This window comes from Lissotriton helveticus, chromosome 5_1 (assembly GCF_964261635.1).
Source record: "Lissotriton helveticus chromosome 5_1, aLisHel1.1, whole genome shotgun sequence".
NCBI classification, from domain to species: domain Eukaryota; kingdom Metazoa; phylum Chordata; class Amphibia; order Caudata; family Salamandridae; genus Lissotriton; species Lissotriton helveticus.
In genome coordinates, this window is record NC_136065.1 from 3,623,641 (window position 1) to 3,645,391 (window position 21,751).

A 21,751-nucleotide genomic window follows, 5' to 3' on the forward strand; every position below is an offset into this window, starting at 1 on the left:
AGGTGCTATTACAACGCATGGCATTACATCGTAAATATAGGTAAGTTGACTTTTTTTTTAAAATGTTATTTAGTTTATTGTAATTAAATTTTTTTAAATAATTTAATTAAAAGACATTTAAAAATTGTCATTAATTTATTTTAATAAAATAATATCTATTTAATAAATGTAAATATAATAAAAATTGTAATTAATTTAATTTAATTAAAAAATGTAATTAATGTAAAATAATTAATTTAATTTATTAAATATATTTCATTTAATTTAAAAATGGTAAATATAATTTAATTATCCCTAAAGCCAAATCCTGCCCTAAAACCTAAAAACACCCCTGTACCCCAAAACCCAAACCTTGTCCTAAAACCTAAAAACACCCCTGTACCCCAAAACCCAAACCTTGCCCTGAAACCTAAAAACACCCCTGTACCCCAAAACCCAAACCCTGCCCTGAAACCTAAAAACACCCCTGTACCCCAAAACCCAAACCCTGCCCTGAAACCTAAAAACACCCCTGTACCCCAAAACCCAAACCCTGCCCTGAAACCTAAAAACACCCCTGTACCCCAAAACCCAAACCCTACCCTGAAACCTAAAAACACCCCTGTACCCCAAAACCCAAACCCTGCCCTGAAACCTAAAAACACCCCTGTACCCCAAAACCCAAACCCTGCCCTGAAACCTAAAAACACCCCTGTACCCCAAAACCCAAACCCTGCCCTGAAACCTAAAAACACCCCTGTACCCCAAAACCCAAACCCTGCCCTGAAACCTAAAAACACCCCTGTACCCCAAAACCCAAACCCTGCCCTGAAACCTAAAAACACCCCTGTACCCCAAAACCCAAACCCTGCCCTCAAACCTAAAAACACCCCTGTATCCCAAAACCCAAACCCTACCCTGAAACCTAAAAACGCCCCTGTACCCCAAAACCCAAACCCTACCCTGAAAACTAAAAACACCCCTGTACCCCAAAACCCAAACCCTGCCCTGAAACCTAAAAACACCCCTGTACCCCAAAACCCAAACCCTACCTTGAAACCTAAAAACACCCTGTACCCCCAAACACCTATACATATACTCCTATACTCATATTTATTTAAAAAATTACTTAAAATAATAAATATTAATTTATAATACTTAAAATAATAAATATTAATTTATAATATTTAAAAACATAAATAAATATTTTTATTTATTTTTATTTATAATTAATATTAATTAAATCATTTATATAATATTAAATAAAATTAAAATAAATTATATACTTACCAATACTTACGATGTAATGGTATGCGTTGTAATAGTATCTGCGATGTAATGCCATGCGTTGTAATGCCATGCGTTGTAATGGATCCTGCGTTGTAATAGCTGCGTTGTAACAGCATTACGACGTAAAAGTTGCGTTGTAAGTGATACATACCGCCTGCAACATAATGTTGTAAAAATGACTATTTCAGGTCAAGAAATACATGAGAAATCTGTAAACCTTTCTAGGAAAAAGTCAATAATACTGACCAGTCACTCATCCTGAATCCAGAGAATGAATCAAACTTTACAAAAGTGAGAAGAACAAATGTCTCCCGCTAACGTTTCAGAGAAGTCTCACAAAATGTAAATCTAAACTGGACCATCATCATAATTCACAGAACCTATTGACTCAAATATCCTAACAGAAGTCAGCCCCGCTATGATGCTGTGCCTAAATCACTCATCATTGGTGCAAGCAAATTGCCTCACAATTGGTCAAGTCAGACCTTTTCTCAAGGAAATAGGGACGGCTGGAAAAGAGTCGACAACTTGTGTCCAGTCTTGAACCTTAGAAAGATGTTGACTAATACATCTCAGAATACAACTCATTGGACGAACATCAGGTAGCTTCAGAGAAGGGTGGAGTCTGCCATTCTAAAGATTGTGGATGATGCTCTTGAGATTTTAGACGAGGGAGACGAAAGGAAACAGGCTTTCACCCCCCACCTTTTGCTCCCATTTTGACTACTAGGTGCAGGTGTAAAGCCTCTGAAATGCTCCGAGCCCTGCTAACCAGGACTCAGTGCATGCGCTATGATCCTTAAAATGGTGCAGGTGACGTCAAGCCCCTAATGTCCAACTCCATCTTATTAATGCCCGATTCCGTCTTGCTTAATGGAGGTCGCCAGTTTTCAATCTTAGACAATGGAAGTAACCATGTTCTCTCGTTTATGAAGAATCGCTGTCATGTCTGCCACTGGATGCAGATGTCGTCTGACATTATCTTTCTTAAAACTATGAAAGTGTCAATTCATTTGATTAATGACTTAGTTTCAAAAGTTGATGCAACATTTGTCTGGGTGTTACGCAGCCAGGGCTGCTCCTGGGAAGCAGTAGTGGGGTGGGGAGGGGAGAAAAGAGGGTTAAAAAATAAATTAAAAAAAGATCACTTACATGATGGCCGGCCAGCTGGCCAGCCGCCGCCTCTCTTCCATCCTCTTCCTGATTTCTGCTCGAACGGGAAGCACACAGACTCCACTAACCCAATCACTACACTGCAATGCAGCCTTGTGATTGGTCTGACGGCCGTGGTTCAGGGCTCAGCCAGATAATGGGAGCCTGGGCATGTTCTCAACCCAGGCTGTAATGAAGGGTCTCTGATGTAATGTAGAGTGGAGAACATGCACAGTGTGCATGAATGTTTGGCCCGAGAGGGCCGGCCAAACATTCATGCGCACTTAGGAGGGTGCCACCACTCCCCCCTGCGCTGCTCAGCCTAGCAGCACTGTCCCAGCACGGAAAAAGAAAATGATAATAACATCGCGTTATCATCATTTTATTTTTCCGTTTTTGCCGTGCTGAAAGACAGTGGGGCGAAGCTCCTTCGCCTTAGCGGAGGAGCCGCCCCTGGTCATATGTCTACTTTTAATCAGGTCCAGGGTAATAAGAACAAATACAGACATTTAGTGGAAATCGTGTAGTCTGAATTGACGTCCTTTTACCTCATATGTTCATATGGAAAGGACTGAGACGCACACCTTGATGCACATAATCTATGTCAGACATTCCTAAACTTATATCAGAAATTCCAATTTTTGATAAGATTTAGTATATTTGGACTGCCACTTGACCACTTGTCAGGAGAGGTGCTTTGCCCAGATTATCACCAGAGATCCAGCCACAGACAGTCTTGCCTACTGCCAGCACACTTCGGAGATGCTACACTTCGTCTGAAGCTGATAAAGCAGAGTACCGGAGAAAGACCGCAGCGTGCGTTTGCCATTCACAGGGAACACTGTCTTCACGCCTCAGCCTTTGCTGTCAACAAGCTATGCAATGCGTCGCTTCTCCATAAGAAACTCTAGACTGCAAGTTGATCTGCCTTCCACGCTCTCTTACGGTAGCACATAGAAGTAGGAATCAGGGTGTTAGGTTTTAGATGAAATGTTAACCATGTTAGAAATGTTCATTTTATTCTTGTTATTGATAACGTGCCTGTTTTTATAATACTCTGTGTAGTTGATTTAGATGTGTTGAGAAACAGATTGTTCCTGTAGTAATACATACTTATTACTTAAAAGTGTTCATTCATTGTTGGTGCATTGAAACAAGTTCAGCTGTGTCACCCCTGGGTGGGAAAGCGCACCTTATAGAGCTATGCCAAAGTTGTAAATTATGCAACACGTTTAACTGGATCGTCCTAAATTATCATAGCTCAAATTACTTATAAGTATGTAGTATATGGTATGAGGGGTACCTAGTGTCTGTAGGTTGAAGCGCCTCTCGTGGACGGCAGCACTGGTTGTGTCACCACGAGTACGACAAAGTAAAACAGACTGGAAGGGCAGTTTAATACTTCTGCCTCGATGTCGCCATTTGAAGTCATTGCAAAGCCCAAACCTCACTTTTTACGTTATGTAAGTCACCCCTAAGTCAGGCCTGTGGAGCCCAAAAGCAGGGTGCTGTATGTTAAAAAATGGAAAATATACATTTTCATGATCTAATAGTAAAAACCCTAAGTTGTTGTTTTTACTGTGGAAACGCTACTAGCCCCATTGGCAAGTGCAGCGTTACAAGCCGACACCGCAGCACTGCTAACTTATGAATAGGACTGCTAACGTTGGTACTGTAAGCTATCAAAAGAATCAGTGCATTAAATCTGAGTGCATGGTGAAGTCAAATGTCATGCCCAGGATGTGCAAAGTGCAACTTTAGAAGTTGCCACTTTGGTCGCCCAAGGTTTCCAGGGCCCGTTAAGGGTTGTACTTTGGGTCTGTCCACCGGACAACTTTCTGCCCTCTGGGGAAGATGTGCTAACGACTCCCAGGAAAAAACAATCCAGAGAGAGGGAACCTGCTAACCCACTGGCTACCACCCGTGTCCTGCCCTGAGGGCATTTTCTGAGCATAAGAAGGGAATCCTTGGCACCCTGAACTCAGATTTTCGCAGGACTAGAAGAAGGACCGAAGAAGGACAGCCATGCTGCACCAAGTTCCCAGCGAGGGGAGGCTGCAGCGACATGGACTGCCCTGCTGGCTAGCAAAGGAAGGAACTGCGCCTGCTACGTCCTGCTTGTGGAGAAGTCATCTCCCAAGCCCAGCCAAGGCAAGAGAGTGCAAGGCGCAGCCGGCTGACCTCCTCTTCACAGAACATTGTCTTAACAGCTGAAGTAGCCTGCTAAGGGCAAGTAGCAGCCTTGATCCCAGGATCGGCACTCTCCACCATCGTGCAGCAAGAGGGACAAACACTCAGAAGTTGCACCCAAGTCTGCTAGAACCGGGAAAGTAATCGGAGTGCAGCTTGGTCACCCTAAAGGCAAGCTACAGCTCGGAGAAGGATTTGGCGGTAACCGCAACACCGGACGACTGATAGCCAAATGGCAAATAGACTTCTACCAGCCAGTTGACCATTGTGGCCTGGATCACCTTACTAAGCCTGTGGGCAGAGTAGCCACAAGAGGACCCCAGACTCCCACACAAAAAGACCCCCAGGTGACCGCATTGCACCCACAGCATCCGTAAGTATATTAAGTTTCCTGTATCCTCAGCATCAGGATAACTTCCATAGGAGGTCATTGGAATGCGGATAAAGAGCCTGGAACTGTCTGGAGACTGCTTCTTCTGTTGAGGCAGCTATTTCTGAGAGTCTTGCTGGTACCCTCACAGGCTGCCTGCTAGAGTCTGTCTCCCAAAGTAACTCTAACTGACTGCATCATAACTTGCCAAACATTTTGGTGAAAAAGTTATTTAGTGTCAAATTCGTTGAATTTGCCAAAGCTTCCTTGTGATTGAATGAAATGCTCTGATTTACTGTACCTTGCATAATCTACCAACTGGTGGATCTTTTCCATAGTGGTGTAAAAAAAATATTTTAAAATCTACTTTTTTTTACATAAATTGTTGTTGGATTTCTCGAGTGTCTCCGTTATTTCTTCTTCAATTGTTTTTTTCCTGTTTAAATGTTTTACGCTTGTTCCTTAGTGTAAGCGTTGCTGCTCAGAGCCACAGCTGCACACGGTTGAGCAGAGGATTTAACAAACACAATCTACTGATCTTAAAGGGGTTGTTTGGTGTAATTACACAGTGAGGTCGCACAAGCACACCATATATTACACCCCATTTCCTTGCAGGAGATGAATATCTTCTCATTCCAGTAGACTTTCCTGCTGCATCTGAGACAGTAAACCACCTCACACCCTCATGAATATCCTCGGTGAGATGGTAGACCAGGAAGGCTCGGTGGTGTACTGGCTCAAATCACACCTGGAAAACTGGGGGCAGATATAAAAAATAGCCAACTCCCTGCCTAACACATCATTGTTACACCAAAGAGTCCCACAGACTTCCATATTATCACCAAAATATTCAACCTGCGATAGAAAACTCTTCTACTCTTTCAAACTGGATGATAGTCAACTGTACAAGAAGATCACATCACTAAGTAGCATCTAATATGTAAATTAAACACTGATGGAGGTACAAGTCTGGAGGACATAACTCTACCTTCTGGCGCACATACATGCTGAAGCGAAATGAGGGTAAGATCTGCTGTAACCTCTAAGACTATTAAACACCACATCCCGCAGGACGAAGTCATGCAAGCTGCTGTTCGGTCACGACTGTTCTACGGCAACTCACTGCTAGGTGCTAGTCCCAAGATCCACTGAGCATGTTTTAATCAACGCTGCACGCGTCAGCAGGGCTGCTCCCAGGAAGAGAAGATCTGACCACATCATCTCCATGCTGATCCCACTCAATCAGTTGCCAATAGAATCCAGGAGTAAGAGCAAACGATCCTGCGTCTCGTACGAAGCAATCCGTAAGAACCACCACATACCGGCCCAAAACTAAACGACTCAGGCAGATGAACATCTGTGAGGAGCTGAGCCACACTCCTGCTTGAACCTCCAGAGCTAACTAGGACATGCAGGAAAGATCTGGAACTCCGTACCCCTCAGTCAGAAGAGATCCTACAGATCAAACCTTCACGAGGGAGCTGACGATGCTTCCTGCTCTGGATGAGCACATGATGACCACTGTGCAAAGTTCAATGAGTAGGTGAAATGGGGGCATTTGGGGTAACTCAGACCTAGGGACCTCAACAAGCATCAAAGTGGAGACAGACTGACTGCAAATGAGTCTTTTTAAAAAGCTACGTAGAGTGTTACCCGTTTTGGTGGACTCGAAGAAATCAATTTCCTGCCTCACAACAGCCTTGAAGAGCAGGACACGGAGGCGGCGGGTGAGGCTGGCCATGGTGAACATGAAGAGTCCTCCTCTGCACCCGGCGGAGAGAGAGCTGTGGAGAAGGAGAGATGGGGTTGAATAAACCAAGGTAAGAGGTAATCACCTGTGGGTGTGGACAACAGAAACACAAATCTTGTAAGAGAAGAATAAAACATGAGAATACCATATGCTAGAAGCAACGGGAACCTTGGGCCTCAACGCTGAGAGGCCAGGTTCACATGACCTGGGGTACAGCACTTCACACACTGCCCTGGCCCAGATCTGTGACCCCAGCAACTGCACAAGAGGTACTATCCTGGTCATATGGCAGCCCACCCTCCACAGGCCACCATTCCCAAGCACCTTATTCCTTTATTCCTTGCCTCAACACAAACCCAGTGTTTCTGTTTGCCACCTTTTAGCTTCATGGAGACAGTTTTGTGGCAAAGAGATCCTGTACATGTTGGAATGCAGCCTGGTGTTTGCAATGTTGAGGCCAATGTTGGGGGCAATGACAGGGCTCCAGAGGCAAGAGGGCGATCTCCCCTTTACAGACGAACCCCCATCACAGAATTAAACTAATAGGTTTAGGAGCAATAGGGGCAGGTTTCCCATATTACCGTTCAGATATTGAGGGAATGCACACAGATACGTACCTGGAGGATTTGGAGCGAAAGCCCCGCTGAGAGACAGAGGAGCAATGGAGCTTGGAAACTTTGGTAGCCAGGGTAGACTCCAGGTGAGACCCCATGTCTTGTTGCCTTAAGTCGGCCATACTAGATTCTGTGGAAACCATGATCTTCTACAGACATCTTCTCTATCCAATATGGCCACCATTTACATACACTTCCTCCACCCGGGTGCGTGGCTGACACAGCAGAAGTGGTGAGGGCTCCACTGAGCCTGTGCCTGGTGAATTAGCATTTTGGTGTGCTTACAACGCTCTCGTTCAAGGTCGCTTCAGCCGTCCTGCACCGTGAACCTTTATTTTTCTGCCCTTCTCTGTCTTAGCATTCCTTCCATTTTTGGGTTTGTATACTTGCTTTTTAGGTCTCGCCTATGCAGCGCGCATGCGCTGCATAGGAGGACCTTTAGCCGTCGCTCTGGTAATTTTCAAGCACACACTCGTGTTTGTGGCGGCGTCCACCTTGTGGGAGCAAGCAGGGGTGTGCCACAAGCACGAGTGCAGTGCTTGAAAATGAGCAGACTGTGCGTGCACACACGCAGCACTCCCGGGCTCTCTCTCTCTCTCGGTCTCTCTTTCTCGCTCTGTTATTGTGTTCTTTCCTTTCCCTGTTCTTGTTTTATGTAGCTGTGCGTACCATTGCTCTAGATACTCTACATAACCAATGTCGCCCTTGCCCAATTTATAGTACCACATTTGCTCCCATCGGAAATATCCAAACGTTGACTTGCCGCGGCTAAATACAAACTTGTGACTTTGAAGTTCCTGCATTTGTCACCGGCGGTATATATGAATCTTATATTATGCAACCTCTGCTTTAATGATTGGAATAGAGAGTTTGAAATGTCCAAGTCTACTCACAAGGGCTTCGCCAGTTCACCCCCAAGAGACTTGATTTCGTCGAATTCAGTGACTTTTTTAAAAACGTTCAGCGCATTTTCACATGCGCTTTCCATGTTTTCTTTTCATTGTGCCGGTGCTTGGCAATGTCAGCAGCAGAATGTTAACTGCTCGTACCCACCCTCATGTCTTATTCCAGAGCTCCAAGCAGATAAGGATGGCTAATGCCTCTTGGTGTGTTTTACATCAAAGGCTGATGGGAGCTCTGACAGTCTGCATGTCCGTCTTGTAAATAAACCATTAATCACTCACCCAGCCCCTAAAATGAACTGTTTCCCAGTGGCATGAACTTTCCTTGGGTCACTAATATAAAACAAATCTTTGGTAATCCATGGGCCAGCACAGGGCTAGACTGATGGACATATCTGTGGAGACGGGCCTGCCTGGTGTCCCGGACATTCTGAGTTAACTTTCTTGAACTGTGTGAGTGTTTGGTAGCAAACATATGTGTGTGTTTTTGTGTGCGTCCGGTAGAGAGGTTTGAGCAGGTGAACATGTCAATAAAAAGCACAAAACAAAAATGTATGTTTTTCTTAGCTCCCATGTTTCTCTATTGTCCTTAAAAGTTGTGATTTTTAGGTCGAGCATCAGCACGCACGCGCTATCTACAAGACCTGCTGTAATCGGTGAACCACTTTAGTCCCGCCTCCTGCTCAGGATTGGTCCATTCCAGCGTCGCTCTTCTTTGCTGCCTCCTGTCTCGTTCTGCAGCTGATAGCTCACTTCCTTTCAAGGCTCAGGAGCAGTACAGTGTACTTACGCTTGCTTTTGTTATCTCCTGTTTCTGAGAACTTTCTAACTTTAATGGTTTCATGCTTTCGGCCCATGACTGCTTCCGCCCTGTTTTCATTCCGCTTCTGCTTCACGTTATATGCCATTCCCCCCACTTTCAAGCAGTGCACACAGCCCCTGCAGCAGCTGTATTTTGGCCTGTCATTGCTTTAATTGTTTCAACAACTGGACACCAACCAAGTAACAGCATTAACAAACGAGAAATGAAACCCCTGAAGCGTTACGTAAAAAGGAAAGCGAAGCCTAAGAAATGCGGCTGACGCGTTACCGACTTCTGTGATCTGAACAAAGACAAATCAATCTCACCACAGGAGCTGAAGAGATGCTCAGGGGTGAGCAAACACGCGGGTGAGTCCTCTTCCTTCACCTGCACACTGCGTTGACCCACATTCCAGGGTGGGTGGTAACATCGATGCTGTAGTTCCTGCTCCCAGAATTACTGATACCATCGGTATTCATAAATTCAGAACCATAATGCCTCAGTATTTTATGTTACAGCTTGGGGGTGTCTCAAGAAATTTATCACAGAGATTTCATCAGCTTTTAACTACTCGAAAGTCAAAGGGAGGAATGGTGCGGCAGTTTGGAATGCTTGGAATTATATTTCCTAATTTTCCAGGCAAATCAGTGATTCTCCAAAACTTGGTATGTGGGCCTGTCAGAGCAGCAGATCATGCAATCACATCCTTTCATTCGCCAAAGACAATGCATGTTTTCTGCCGCCTGGACTTGATTGAGCCATGCGGGTTTCCAATGTGCGCAATGAAAGTAAACAATAAAACCTGCATTTTAGGGGGATCCTATTAAACAAAAAAAATCTTGAAATTTAAAACGTGTAAAGATATTTTAACATTATTTTAAAAAGGTAGTCGCTGTCTGGAAGAGCTGATGGATGTTCTCATAGAGATAAATATAGTCTCAATTAAAAGTATGTGCAACCTAGGTTTTGTCTCCTGAAGAGAAAGTTCACAAAACAAAATCAAAACTACCAGAGTTTAATAAGAGATTTCATTTCAAAGCAAAACAGTTTGAAAATTGTGCTGGTAGTCTGAAAAAAGTTGGCAGAATATACATTTCTTCCTTAACTGTCAAACAGAATTTGCTGAATTATTTATAAGAGAATACACAGCTATTTAAAATCTTTCAGAAATCTTCTTCAGTGTTATCTGAATTTCACGAATTGCCACAGTATTATAATGTATGTATCTGTATGTGGTTGTATTTGTGCCTCTGTATTGTGTGCCTGTGACGTGGCACACACTTAGATGAACAGCCGGTGGGAGCCCAAGAGGTGTGGCATGATAGAATGCACAAACAACAACAACAACAGTTTATTTATAAAGGGACGGAAGGCAGAACAATGTCTTACATTCACCCCAGTACAGAGATCTGGGCCTAAATCCATCGTTTGTTTGCTCACCATGCCATTCCAGTTTGAACCCAGCCATATGCAAATCAGTCTTGACCCTGTGACCCATGGGAACAGTCCAGCCCAAACTGCCAAGCCATATCTTCCCTGGACCGGAATCAAGCATCCTAGGACCGGTTTCTGGCTATCAGCCGTCATCGGCCAGGATATCTTGACTCCAGTGGCGTAGTGAGCACGGGACCCACGTCTGGGCATACCCTTCCCACATAGGGCGAACAGCAAGACACACAACGTGATGGACGGAATGTTGCACATTGCCAAAACATTCACCCCCAGTCACAGATCTGGGTTTAATCCATTGTTAATTTGCTCACCACGCCACCCCAGTTCAGACATGCCATAAGCAAATCAGTCTTGACCCTGTGCCTCATGGGAACTGGGGTGGCGTAGTGAGCAAAATAACGATGGATTAAACCCAGATCTGTGACTGGGGGTGAATGTTTTGCCATTGTGCAACATTCCGTCTGTCACCTTGTGTGTCTTGCTGTTCGCTCTATGTGGGAAGGGTATGCCCAGACGTGGGTCCTGTGCTCACTAAGCCACTGGAGTCAATCTATCCTTGCTGATGACGGCTGATAGCCAGAAACCGGTCCTAGGATGCTTGATTCCGGTCCAGGGAAGACATGGCTTGGCAGTTCGGTCTGGACTGCTCCCATGAGGCACAGAGTCAAGACTGATTTGCATATGGCCTTGTCTGAACTGGGATGGCTTGGTGAGCAAAATAACGATGGATTAAACCCAGATCTGTGACTGGGGTGAATGTTTTGCCATTGTGCAACATTCCGTCCATCACCTTGTGTGTCCTGTATGATAGAATGCACGCCATTCTATAACCGCTTGTTGTGTTCTTATCAGTAGGATGCACGGGATGCCCTTAACATGTATCCCAGCCCTCTCCCTTAGAACCAACCCATCAGCACCAGAACATCAGGGGTCGAGCTCACTAAGAGCTAGTGCTGCTACAGTGTTTACAGATGCCCCTTAATGCCTTAACCGCGGCGGCAATTCTGCCGTGGTGTGGGACGTTCCATTGTGTGGGCGGGGTCGCATCGGCCAACGGACGTGCGCAGCAAGGAAAGGGTTAAGACTCCACTGAACCTTTATTTACTTATTTATTTATTTGCTTTTATAGCGCAGGAATTCGACCCCCGAAGGGGTATCTCCGCGCTTGCGTTCTTACAACAAGCTGGTTAGCATAAAGACAATCAGGCAGAAATAGTGGGACATTACCAGGTCATAAACAGATGGGTCTTAAGGCATTTCCTAAATGCAGTCAGATTGGGATTTAGCCTGAGGGTGAGGGGCAGGGAGTTCCAGAGAGTGGGGCCTTTATATGATAAAGCTCGGCCTCCCTGTCTCTCTTTTTTAATCCTAGGTATCTGGAGTAGGGCTTGATTCTTGGAGCGTAAGGAGCGGCCAGGTTCATAAGGTTTAAATATTTCAGATAAGTATTTAGGGCCAACACCAAACAGGCATTTGTGAATAATACAACAGATCTTGAATTTCACCCTCTGACGAACAGGCAGCCAGTGTAACTTGCTTAATAGGGGACGAGATGAAGACCTGGCTGGTACATTTAAAATTAATCTGGCTGCTGTGTTTTGGGCTACTTGTAGCCTGCCTAACTGTTCTTCATTAGCGGAAACAAGCAGCCCATTACAGTAGTCTAGCCTACTGATCACCAATGCCTGCACTAGAGTTTTCCTGTGGCTATCTGCTAAATATGGGAAGACTCTCCTCAATAGTCCGATGACCCTCATACAGGATCCTGTTACCTGGGCAGCATGGTCCTTGAGTATCAAGGATCGATCTAGCTTGACCCCCAAGTTTTTCACTATCTCCTTTGGACAGGGAGCAGAGCCTAGATCGGGAGGCCGCCACTCAGGTGACCACAGGAGCGGAGCATCTCCAAAAAGCATGACCTCCGTCTTGCCCACATCACACTGTAGGCAATTGGAGGTCATCCAATTGGATATGGCTCTCATACCTGCGGCGAAGGAGCTTTTAGTTGCTGGCGTCATGGTCTGGAAAGGGAACAAAAGCTGGGTGTCATCAGCATAGGATATAGGTGTGAACCCATGTTCCCTCACAATACCAGCCAAGGGGGCCACATACACATTGAACAATGTGGGGCTTAGGCATGAGCCCTGTGGAACCCCCTTGGTGAGCTCCCTAGAGATGGACATATGGGAGCCCAATCTAACAGTCTGTGAGCGGCCAGTAATAAAACTCTTTAACCATGAAAGAGCCATTCCGCCTATCCCTACCATCTTCAGACGGCTGACGAGAATGTCATGTGACACCGTGTCGAAGGCAGCGGATAAATCTAACAGCACCAGAATCATAGAGCCTCCTCTATCCTGTGCCATCCGGATGGTATCGGTCACGGAGAGGAGAGCTGATTCGGTGCTGTGATTAGGTCTGAACCCAGATTGAGAAGGGTCCAGACCGTCCGCTGCCTCAATGAATTTGGACACATGGGTGTTGACATGTTTCTCAGCCATCTTACTCAGATGGGGCAAGAGAGAAATCGGACGGAGGTTGTTAAGGTCTGACCATGGTAACGCCGTATTTTGACGAATAGGGTTCACAACTGCCCTTTTCCAGATACTAGGCACCAGCCCTTCCTTAAGGGAAAGGTTAATCAAAGTTTGAAGACTCGGGGCCAACAAGCTACCCAGCGGGGCCATCAGCTAGCTTTACTTTACCATCAGCTAGCTTGACCTCACCCAATAGTGGCAGAATTAAAGCACTGAGGAATTAATGTTACAAATCTAAAGTGTTTCTATAGGGCTCATGTATACTTGAGTACATATAATACAACACTTCTCAGGTGAGACCCTTTCAGGAAAGGTCCTGTCCGGGCAACTAATGAGCACAACAATAAGAAGAGTGCCTGTGTCTGTGCTCTGTTCTGCGTTTGCGATTGTAGAAAGTTGCAGAATGTTACAGGAAATCAGTTTGATCCAAAATACTCCCAAACAAACACCTGTTCCAGATGCTTCTCTGAACTGTGGGTGTCTCACATGGTAGTGTTAATGGGTCCAGGGCAGATGGCCGCAACAAGCATTTGCAATGCATTAGCTCTACCATTACTGAACATTTGAGATATTGGTGTTTTATTATTACTAGCAACACCAATAGCTCAAAGTTTCAGCAATGAGAGACCTATTGCCTTGCAAATACTTCTTATATCAGTCCCTGGCTATGGAATAATTGGGAGGCGAGAGGTCTGTCTACCCAGTTAGTTCGCTCCACGGGTAAGCAGAGAGATCTGTGTCAGTAGAGAAGTCTGTGACAGTAGAGAGGTCTTTCTGCCCTGTTTGTTCGCCCGAGGAGTTCCGCAGTTAGGTCTGTCGGCCCCCCAGTTAGTTTGCCCAAGGAATCAGCACAGAGGTCTGTCTGCCCCGTTAGTTCGCCGAGGGGTCAGCAGCAAGGTCTGTCTGCCCTGTTAGCCCACCCGATGGGTCAGCAGAGAGGTCTGTCTGCCCTGTTAGCCCACCCGATGGGTCAGCAGAGTGGTCTGTGACAGCAGAGAGGTCTGTGTGCCCTGTCAGTCCACCTGAGGGGTCAGCAGAGAGGTCTGTCTGCCCTGTTAGTTCACCCGATGGGTCAGCAGAGAGGTCTGTGTGCCCTGTCAGTCCACATTGGGGTCAGCAGAGAGGTCTGTGTGCCCTGATAGCCCACCCGATGGGTCAGTAGATAGGTCTGTGACCGCAGAGAGGTCTGTGTGACCTGTTAGTTCACCTGAGGGTTCTGCCGAGAGGTCTGTGTGACCTGTTAGTTCACCTGAGGGTTCTGCCGAGAGGTCTGTGAGCCTTGTCAGTCCACCTGAGGGGTCAGCAGAGAGGTCTGTCTGCCCTGTTAGCCCACCCGATGGGTCAGCAGAGAGGTCTGTGACAGCAGAGAGGTCTGTGTGCCCTGTTAGTTCACCCGATGGGTCAGCAGAGAGGTCTGTGTGCCCTGTCAGTTCACCCGAGGGGTCAGCAGAGAGGTCTGTGTGCCCTGTTAGCCCACCCGAGGGTTCAGCAGAGGGGTCTGTGTCCCCTGATAGTTGGCCCGAGGAGTCAGCAGAGCGGTCTGCCCTGTTCGTTCGCCTGATTCCTGACAATGAATGACCGAGGCATCTGCAGCTCTGAAGTTGTCACATGACTTACAGCGCTTTGAAGCTCTCTGTCTGGAGGTCCCCTGCCTGCCCTGCTTCTCCCAGGACAGAACCAACAGCTGTGAGAGCGAGGTAACGTTAAACCAGGGGCAAAGACACATGGACCCACGCATGGGCTCACAAACGAGGGCACAAGTGTGGGCTCAAAAACGAGGGCACATGCACGTGGGCTCACACACATGGACATACATATGGGCTCACACACATGGGCACACGGGTGGGCTCACAAACATGGCACACGCGTCGGCTCACATGCCTGAGGCACATTGGAAGGCGCAGCCGGCACAGGTAAGAGCAGTGGGGTGGGTGGAGTCGACAGATGATGGGATAGCAAAAATTAAATAAAAAAATTGATAAAACCACTTACCTGGCACTCACCGCATCGCCGAGCGCAAGGTAAGTGGTTTTATTTTTTTATTGAATTTTTCCTATGCTGACATCTGTCGATTACCCCCCGCTGCCCCGCCCTACCCCCCATGCTCTTAACTGTGCCAGCCCAAGAGTGGGCGGAATAGTGCACTCTGGGATAGCTAGATACCATACATTGCACTAAGTCATCATCAGTGAGAGGGGACCTGCTATCTCATTGGCTAGTAAATGCTTCATCCCCTAAAGGTACTTTCTGGGCATAAATATAACAATCCTAGCACCCAGACCACAGATAACGACTGGATTGGAGAGGGGACCATAGAAGGAGTGACCTTGTGTTCCCTGAACCTGGCAAGAGACGCTGCACCAACCCCTGGCCTGCACCTGCTGATCCTTGGGCTAGCAAGGAGAGGATTATAGTTGTGGTGACTGGCTCATGGCAAAGTCACTCCTGAGCCCCAGACAGAAAAGGTGAACCCCAAGAGTCAGTTGGATGACTTCCTGTTACAGAACCAGGGCCATAAAAGCGAAAGAAGCCCGCCTTGGCTAGCCAGTAGCCACAATCTCTCGATCGACACTGACTACCAACTTGCTGACGGAGATGAAGTGCCAACATTGAAAAGTCGCATCCGAGTCTGCTGGACCTGGGAGAGTCATCAGAGAGCAGTTTGGCCGCTCAAAAGCAACCCTAGCCTTCACCAAAGGAAACCGCCGGTTTTGCAGTGACCATAGACCAGTAGTCCAATGGCAACTAAACTTTTGCCAGACCAAAGAGGACTTTGAATGACTTCAGTTCCTGTAGCCATAGTCAGTACACCTGGACCGTGAATCAAGAAGTAAGCTACGGCATGTTCAGCAGCTTGTATCCCTTGCATAAGGACCACTCCATTGATGTCTATGGGGATCGCCCATAGAGCTTAGAACTGGACTGGAGACTGCTTTGGTGACAAGGTAACTGTCCTAAGGTTCTTCACAAGCCCTCTTTACCTCTTTACCTCCTTACAGATAGAGAAATGCCACCCAAAGTGGGCCCGAATAGTCGAACACAACTTTCTAAACATTTTACAAAGTTTCCAAACTGTACGGTTATCAGTGCTTGTTGGACTTTTACTGTGATTTACGTTTTACTCAAAGATCTATTTCCCCAGAACCCTCCGGCCAATTGTGTTCATTCTGGTGACTAAACATTCATAAAAATACGATCTGTTTGTAGGAACTGGTTTTGGATTTCTTTTGTGTTGTGCGACTTTCTTATTTCGTTGATTTGTTTCTTCTAAATGCTTTACACGTGTTCCTTTGTCTAAGCCTGGCTGCTCGAAGCAACAGCCTCTCAGGGTTGAGCTAAGGTTGTACAAACGAGGCTGACTGGACCCAGTGAGTGAGTGTGTTCCACAGTGAGGTCACACAACCACACCATATAATACACCACTTTCCTCACCGCCACCAAGTGCCGGAGAAGACCCTGGGAGGCTCACCCAGGACAAGGACCTGTGTTTATCTGAATTAAACTTTAGACAACTGGCAGCCGCCCAGGCAGCCTCAGCGAACAGGAAGGAAATTGAGATGGAATCAGGAGAGTAAAGTGAGAATTCACACCTGCCAGAGCGGCCACGAAGGGACCGAAGAGGGCAGGACTCAATCGCGAGCTTTGTGATACGGCGTCCATTACGGATGACGCAAATGTGGAAGAACCTGCCCTACAGGCTGTTCATGATGTTTACGCAGGAAGCTACGCTGCTGTCACTGGATGCCCGTATGGCGTTTGATAGTATGGAGTGGCATTATCTATTAGAAGTCCTGAGGCGGTTTGGTTTCTGCCCTCAATTCCATTCATGGATCAAGCTGCTGTATACGCAGCCCCTGGCCAGAGTTCGAGTTAATGGTTCGGTGTCCCGCTCTTTTGCTCTCCGGAAGGGTACGAGACAAGGGTGCCCTTTATCTTTGATCTTATTTGCACTGGCGCTGGAACCACTCGCGGCTTGGGTCCGGGGGTACCCGGTAATATCGTGCATATGCGGGGGAGATCAGTGGGAAGAGAGGATATCATTATATGCGGGCGATGTTCTCTTATATGCAATGAGACCACGGTTCACAATCAACCCGCTGCTTCAGGTTTTTAAGCTTTTTGAAGGATACTCTGGATACCAGATCAACGGGGATAAGTCTCTCCTACATATGTTGTCGAGTGGGCAAACCCCCATTATTGCGAGCAGACTCCAAGCTACAGATTAAAGATAGTTTTAAATATCTGGGCATACAGATAGGGAAAAGAGACTCAGAGTTTTTGGCAGGGAACCTAAAGCCGCAGTTGGAACGTTTAAGGAGAGATGTAACCCACTGGAGGACGTTACCGATATCCCATATGGGCAGAGCAGTCCTCTTCAAAATGATGTCCCTGCCGCAATTACTATACATTATACAAAATACCCCTTGCCCCAAACCAGACAAATTCTTAAAAGACGTGGATATCGAGCTGAGAACGTTGCCGTGGGATGGCGGGGTGCACGGATGGCTCTGGCCAAACCACAGAAGGGGTGTATGAGGGAGCTTTGGCCATCCCAGATCTTCAAAAGTACTACTGGACCCGCACCTAATGGTCATTAATGATTGGGTATTTGCAGATAGGAATGACCCGGTGTGTAGGGTGGATCATTGGGCTTTGGGGCCCAACGGCTACTTGGGGGCACTGTATGGCCGAGTGAGAACGGGAAACATGCCCCCACATACTCAGATAGTATTGACAGTGTGGTCAAAGACCAGTAGGTTTTTGGGTTGGACCAACCGGCCAACAGAGCAGACTCCTTTGTGGAACAGAGAAATGCTCCGGGATGCAGGTAGGCTGCAGGGCGTCTCGAAATGGAAGTTAATAGATATTTTACGCCTAGGAGACGTGTAGAAAAGGCAGGCTGTGATTACGTTTTCAGGGCTACATAAAGAATATCAATTGGTGCCCACAGAACACTACAGATATCTGCAACTGAAGCATGCGCTGGGCGGGCACCTCAAAGATGAGGATCCGATCCCCGAATATAGTCCACTAGAGGACTGGTTACTATAAAACCCCATTCTGGAGAAGGCTCTCTCATGCACATACAAGAAGATAATAAATAATTCCCCAGACCTACTCATAAAGCTACGGGAGGCCTGGGAATCTGATGTGGGCCTGTTAGAAGATGATGATGGGCGGAGGCGGTGCAGAGTCCTAGGGAGGTGGCGATCCGGGCACGATTCAGACTGGTCCAACTGAGAATCCTGCATAGGTCATATTATACCAGCACACTCATGTTCAAGCTGGGACGTATACTAACAGGAATGTCAGAGAGGGTGCACTCAGAGGGGTACATTCTTTCATATCCCGTGAGAATGCCAAATAATACAGAAATATTGGAGGAAGGTGGCTCAGATTATGTCAGAAGTGATTGAGCAAGAAGTCTCCTGGACGCCAGGTGGTACATGCTATGCGCCTCCGGGGGAACATAATTGGTTCAAATATCATAGAATTTGGCTACTGGTGGCTGCAATGGTGGCAAAAAGAAATGTTGCAGGGGCATGGGGGGCACTTCAACCGCTGAAAGTGTCACAATGGAAGAGAGATATGGACTGGTGCTGTGCAGCAGAAAAGACAATCTATGAGAGCCGGGCTTCCCCAAAAAATGGGAGAAAGTCTGGCAACGATGAGAAGATTTTAGGGGGAATGGGGGGATATCTGGTAGTTAGAAGAGGAGGGGTTGGTGGGTGGCTGGGGTCATCTAGGAAGAATTCAATTGTGTAATGATTATTCCTGCATGTCCATAAGCCGCAAGTTTTGAACGTCAACGAGAAACTTGTATTATAACTTGTGCCTATGTAATGTATATGGATGCTGACACTTGTATAATAAAAAGTTTAAAAAAAACACCCAAAAAAACTCGTTTTAACAATTTTGAGGCTCCAATTTTATTCACCCAAACTAAAACCTCCGTACAATCTATATTTAAACTCCTTCTTCACACTTGTAGATCAGCAGCGAAACACAATATAGGGCTGCAAATACTATCCAGATGGAGAATCTTGGGCCCTTTTGTATCACTACTTCACGCAGCACAACGCATCAAGCCACCTTGCTGCATGAAAGGGAGGGGGCAGGGATGCGGCGTACTGGACATTATATGCCGCAGTCCGCTCTCGCCTTGCGCTGGTCCACAAACTGCTGCCTAGTGCCGAGGCAGGCACCCTTGCACCATGGAAGAAGCCTGCCTTCTCTCCAGCCAGCTGTGCTGATGTGGGAGCCCCTCGGGCATGCTATAATGTATTCCACCCACACTTCATCCACTTCTGGGGGAGAACTGAGTTGACTCATTGTCAGTGAAATTGCTCCCCCTCCCTCGCAGCTCCACCATTAAGTGAGGCCTGCCCCCGCACTCTCGAGTGTTTGGTGCTCGAGGCCCTCCTCCACCCACAGTGGACCTCTATCTCCTTTCTATAGCTCAGTTTTTCACGTGTTTTTCACTCGTTTTTCACGTGTTTTTTCACTTGTTTTTCTACCCTCTTTTTCTTCTCCTTTCTGCACTTTTCTTCATTTCTGCTCCTTTCTGCTCTATTTCCTTTTTCCTTTACTCCTCCTTTTCCATCCTTTCCTGCCCGCTTTCCCTGCAGCTGCTGCACCCGCGGCCCCCCCAGCGCGACCTCCCCAATTCAGCTCCCCTCCCCGCTCCCGCCTTCCAGCTGTCCAGCCCTCCCCAACCCCTACCTAATGGCGGCCGCGCGCAATTGGCGCCCCAGAGGCTAGCCCGTCTGCAACCCGACCACAACCATACCAGGAACCCTGGACCTCCACATCGCCAACGCTATGACCCAGCAGCACTCCACGCACTCAACCCAGGCCGCAACAACAACTGCAGGCTAGCCTCACCAGCCAACACCAACGGACCCTTCAGCTGTCACCGCTGCTGACAAACCTACAGCACCGCTAGGAACACAGACCCAGCACAACCCAACCGCAAGAACACACACGTACCGAAGACCTCGCAATGCATCCTGCTCAATGTCTGATCCCTCAACAAACACGCCACCGAAATCTGGGACCTCCTCGACAGCACCACCCCGGATGTAGCGTTCTTCACTGAAACCTGGACCAACACCAACTCAGGACCGGACATCGCCATCGCCATACCCCAAGGATACAAGATCTCCAGGAAGGACCACCCCACCCGCCCGGGAGGAGGAATCGTCATCGTCCACAAATCCACCTTCCACTTGAGCACACTCCCTGACGAAACCACACACCTTCACTTCAAGATACTGGCCAGCCCTAACTCCACCCTCCGAGGAACCCTCATCTACTGACCCCCTGGACTCCGCTGACTTCTCGTCAACTCTATCATGGACATCATCTCCCGCATGCCATCGCATCCACCAACTACACCCTGCTGGGAGACCTCAACTTCCACCTCGACAACCAGCTGGACCCCAACACCACATCCCTCCTGGACAACCTCCACAACATTAGACTCCGCCAAATCGTGACCGAACCAACGCACTCTGCAGGACACGCTCTCGACCCCCTCTTCACAACAGGAAACTCCATCACCTTCAGCCACACCACCGAACTCCCATGGACTGACCACCGATGCGTCCACTTCACCTTCAGAACACCCACCATCCACAGAGACCAGCAAATGCTCCCACGACAAAACTGGACCAGAATCATTGACGACCAGCTCACCTCCTCACTCAGCAACTCCACCCCAACCACCTTGGGAAATGACTACCCCATCACCGCAGCCCGAACCCTGCACAGATGGATCTCTGACAGTGCGAACACCATAGCCCACCTCAAGAAAAACAACAGCACCCAAGCCAAGAAAACCAGATGGTTTACCACCAAACTTCGAGAGTCCAGATGCACTTGCCGCCGCCTCGAAAAGGCCTGGAGGAACACCAAATCCACAGAAGCACACAACAACTTCAGAGCCGCTACCAACGCCCACCACCTACTCATCAGAAAAACAAGGAAAAAAATGACAGAATCTCCACACACGCACACAACAGCAAATAACTCTTCAACATCATCAAGGAGTTTGCCAAACCCACCAGCGAATCAATGGATATTCCTCCCTCACAAGACCTCTGCGACAAACTCAGCACCTTCTTTCACCACAAAATCAAGAGCATCTACGACAACTTTGACGAAGACAACCAACACACTGAACCCCCGCCAACCACCCCAACACCCTGAAGTCAGCGATTGACAACTGGACAGCCCTCACCACTGAAGACACAATGAAGTCAATCCACTCTGGGGCCCCCACAGACCCCTGACCCCACCATTTCGTCAACAGAGCCGCCGACACAACCGCACCCATACTCCACCACACCATCAACCACTCCCTGGCAACCGCCTCATTCCCTGACAACTGGAAACACGCCGAGATCAACCCCCTCCTGAAGAAATCCTTGGCGGACCCCACTGACCAAAAAAACTACAGACCCATCTCCCTGCTCCCGTACCCAGCGAATGTCCTTGAGAAAGCCATCAACAGCCAACTCGCCACATTCATCCGAATCCGGCTTCAGAAAAAAACACAGTACGGAAACTGCCCTCCTCGCTGCTACAGACGACATCCACACCCTACTGGACAAAGGACAAATAGTAGCCCTCATCCTCCTCGACCTCTCAGCTGCGTTCATAACAGTCTCTCACTGCACCCTAACGCCGCTGCAAGACTGGTCCTCAACCT

General features: G+C 47.5%; 1 protein-coding gene across 1 annotated transcript in view; it reads right to left on the reverse strand.

The window, feature by feature from the left end:
• Positions 1-21,751, reverse strand: part of LOC144754043 (antigen peptide transporter 2-like) — a 149,168-nt gene that overhangs the window by 93,293 nt on the left and 34,124 nt on the right. Inside the window, exon 4 of the mRNA XM_078641555.1 lies at positions 6,635-6,765. Coding sequence (XP_078497681.1) covers positions 6,635-6,765 — 131 coding nt within the window. The remainder of the gene's footprint in view (positions 1-6,634; positions 6,766-21,751) is intronic.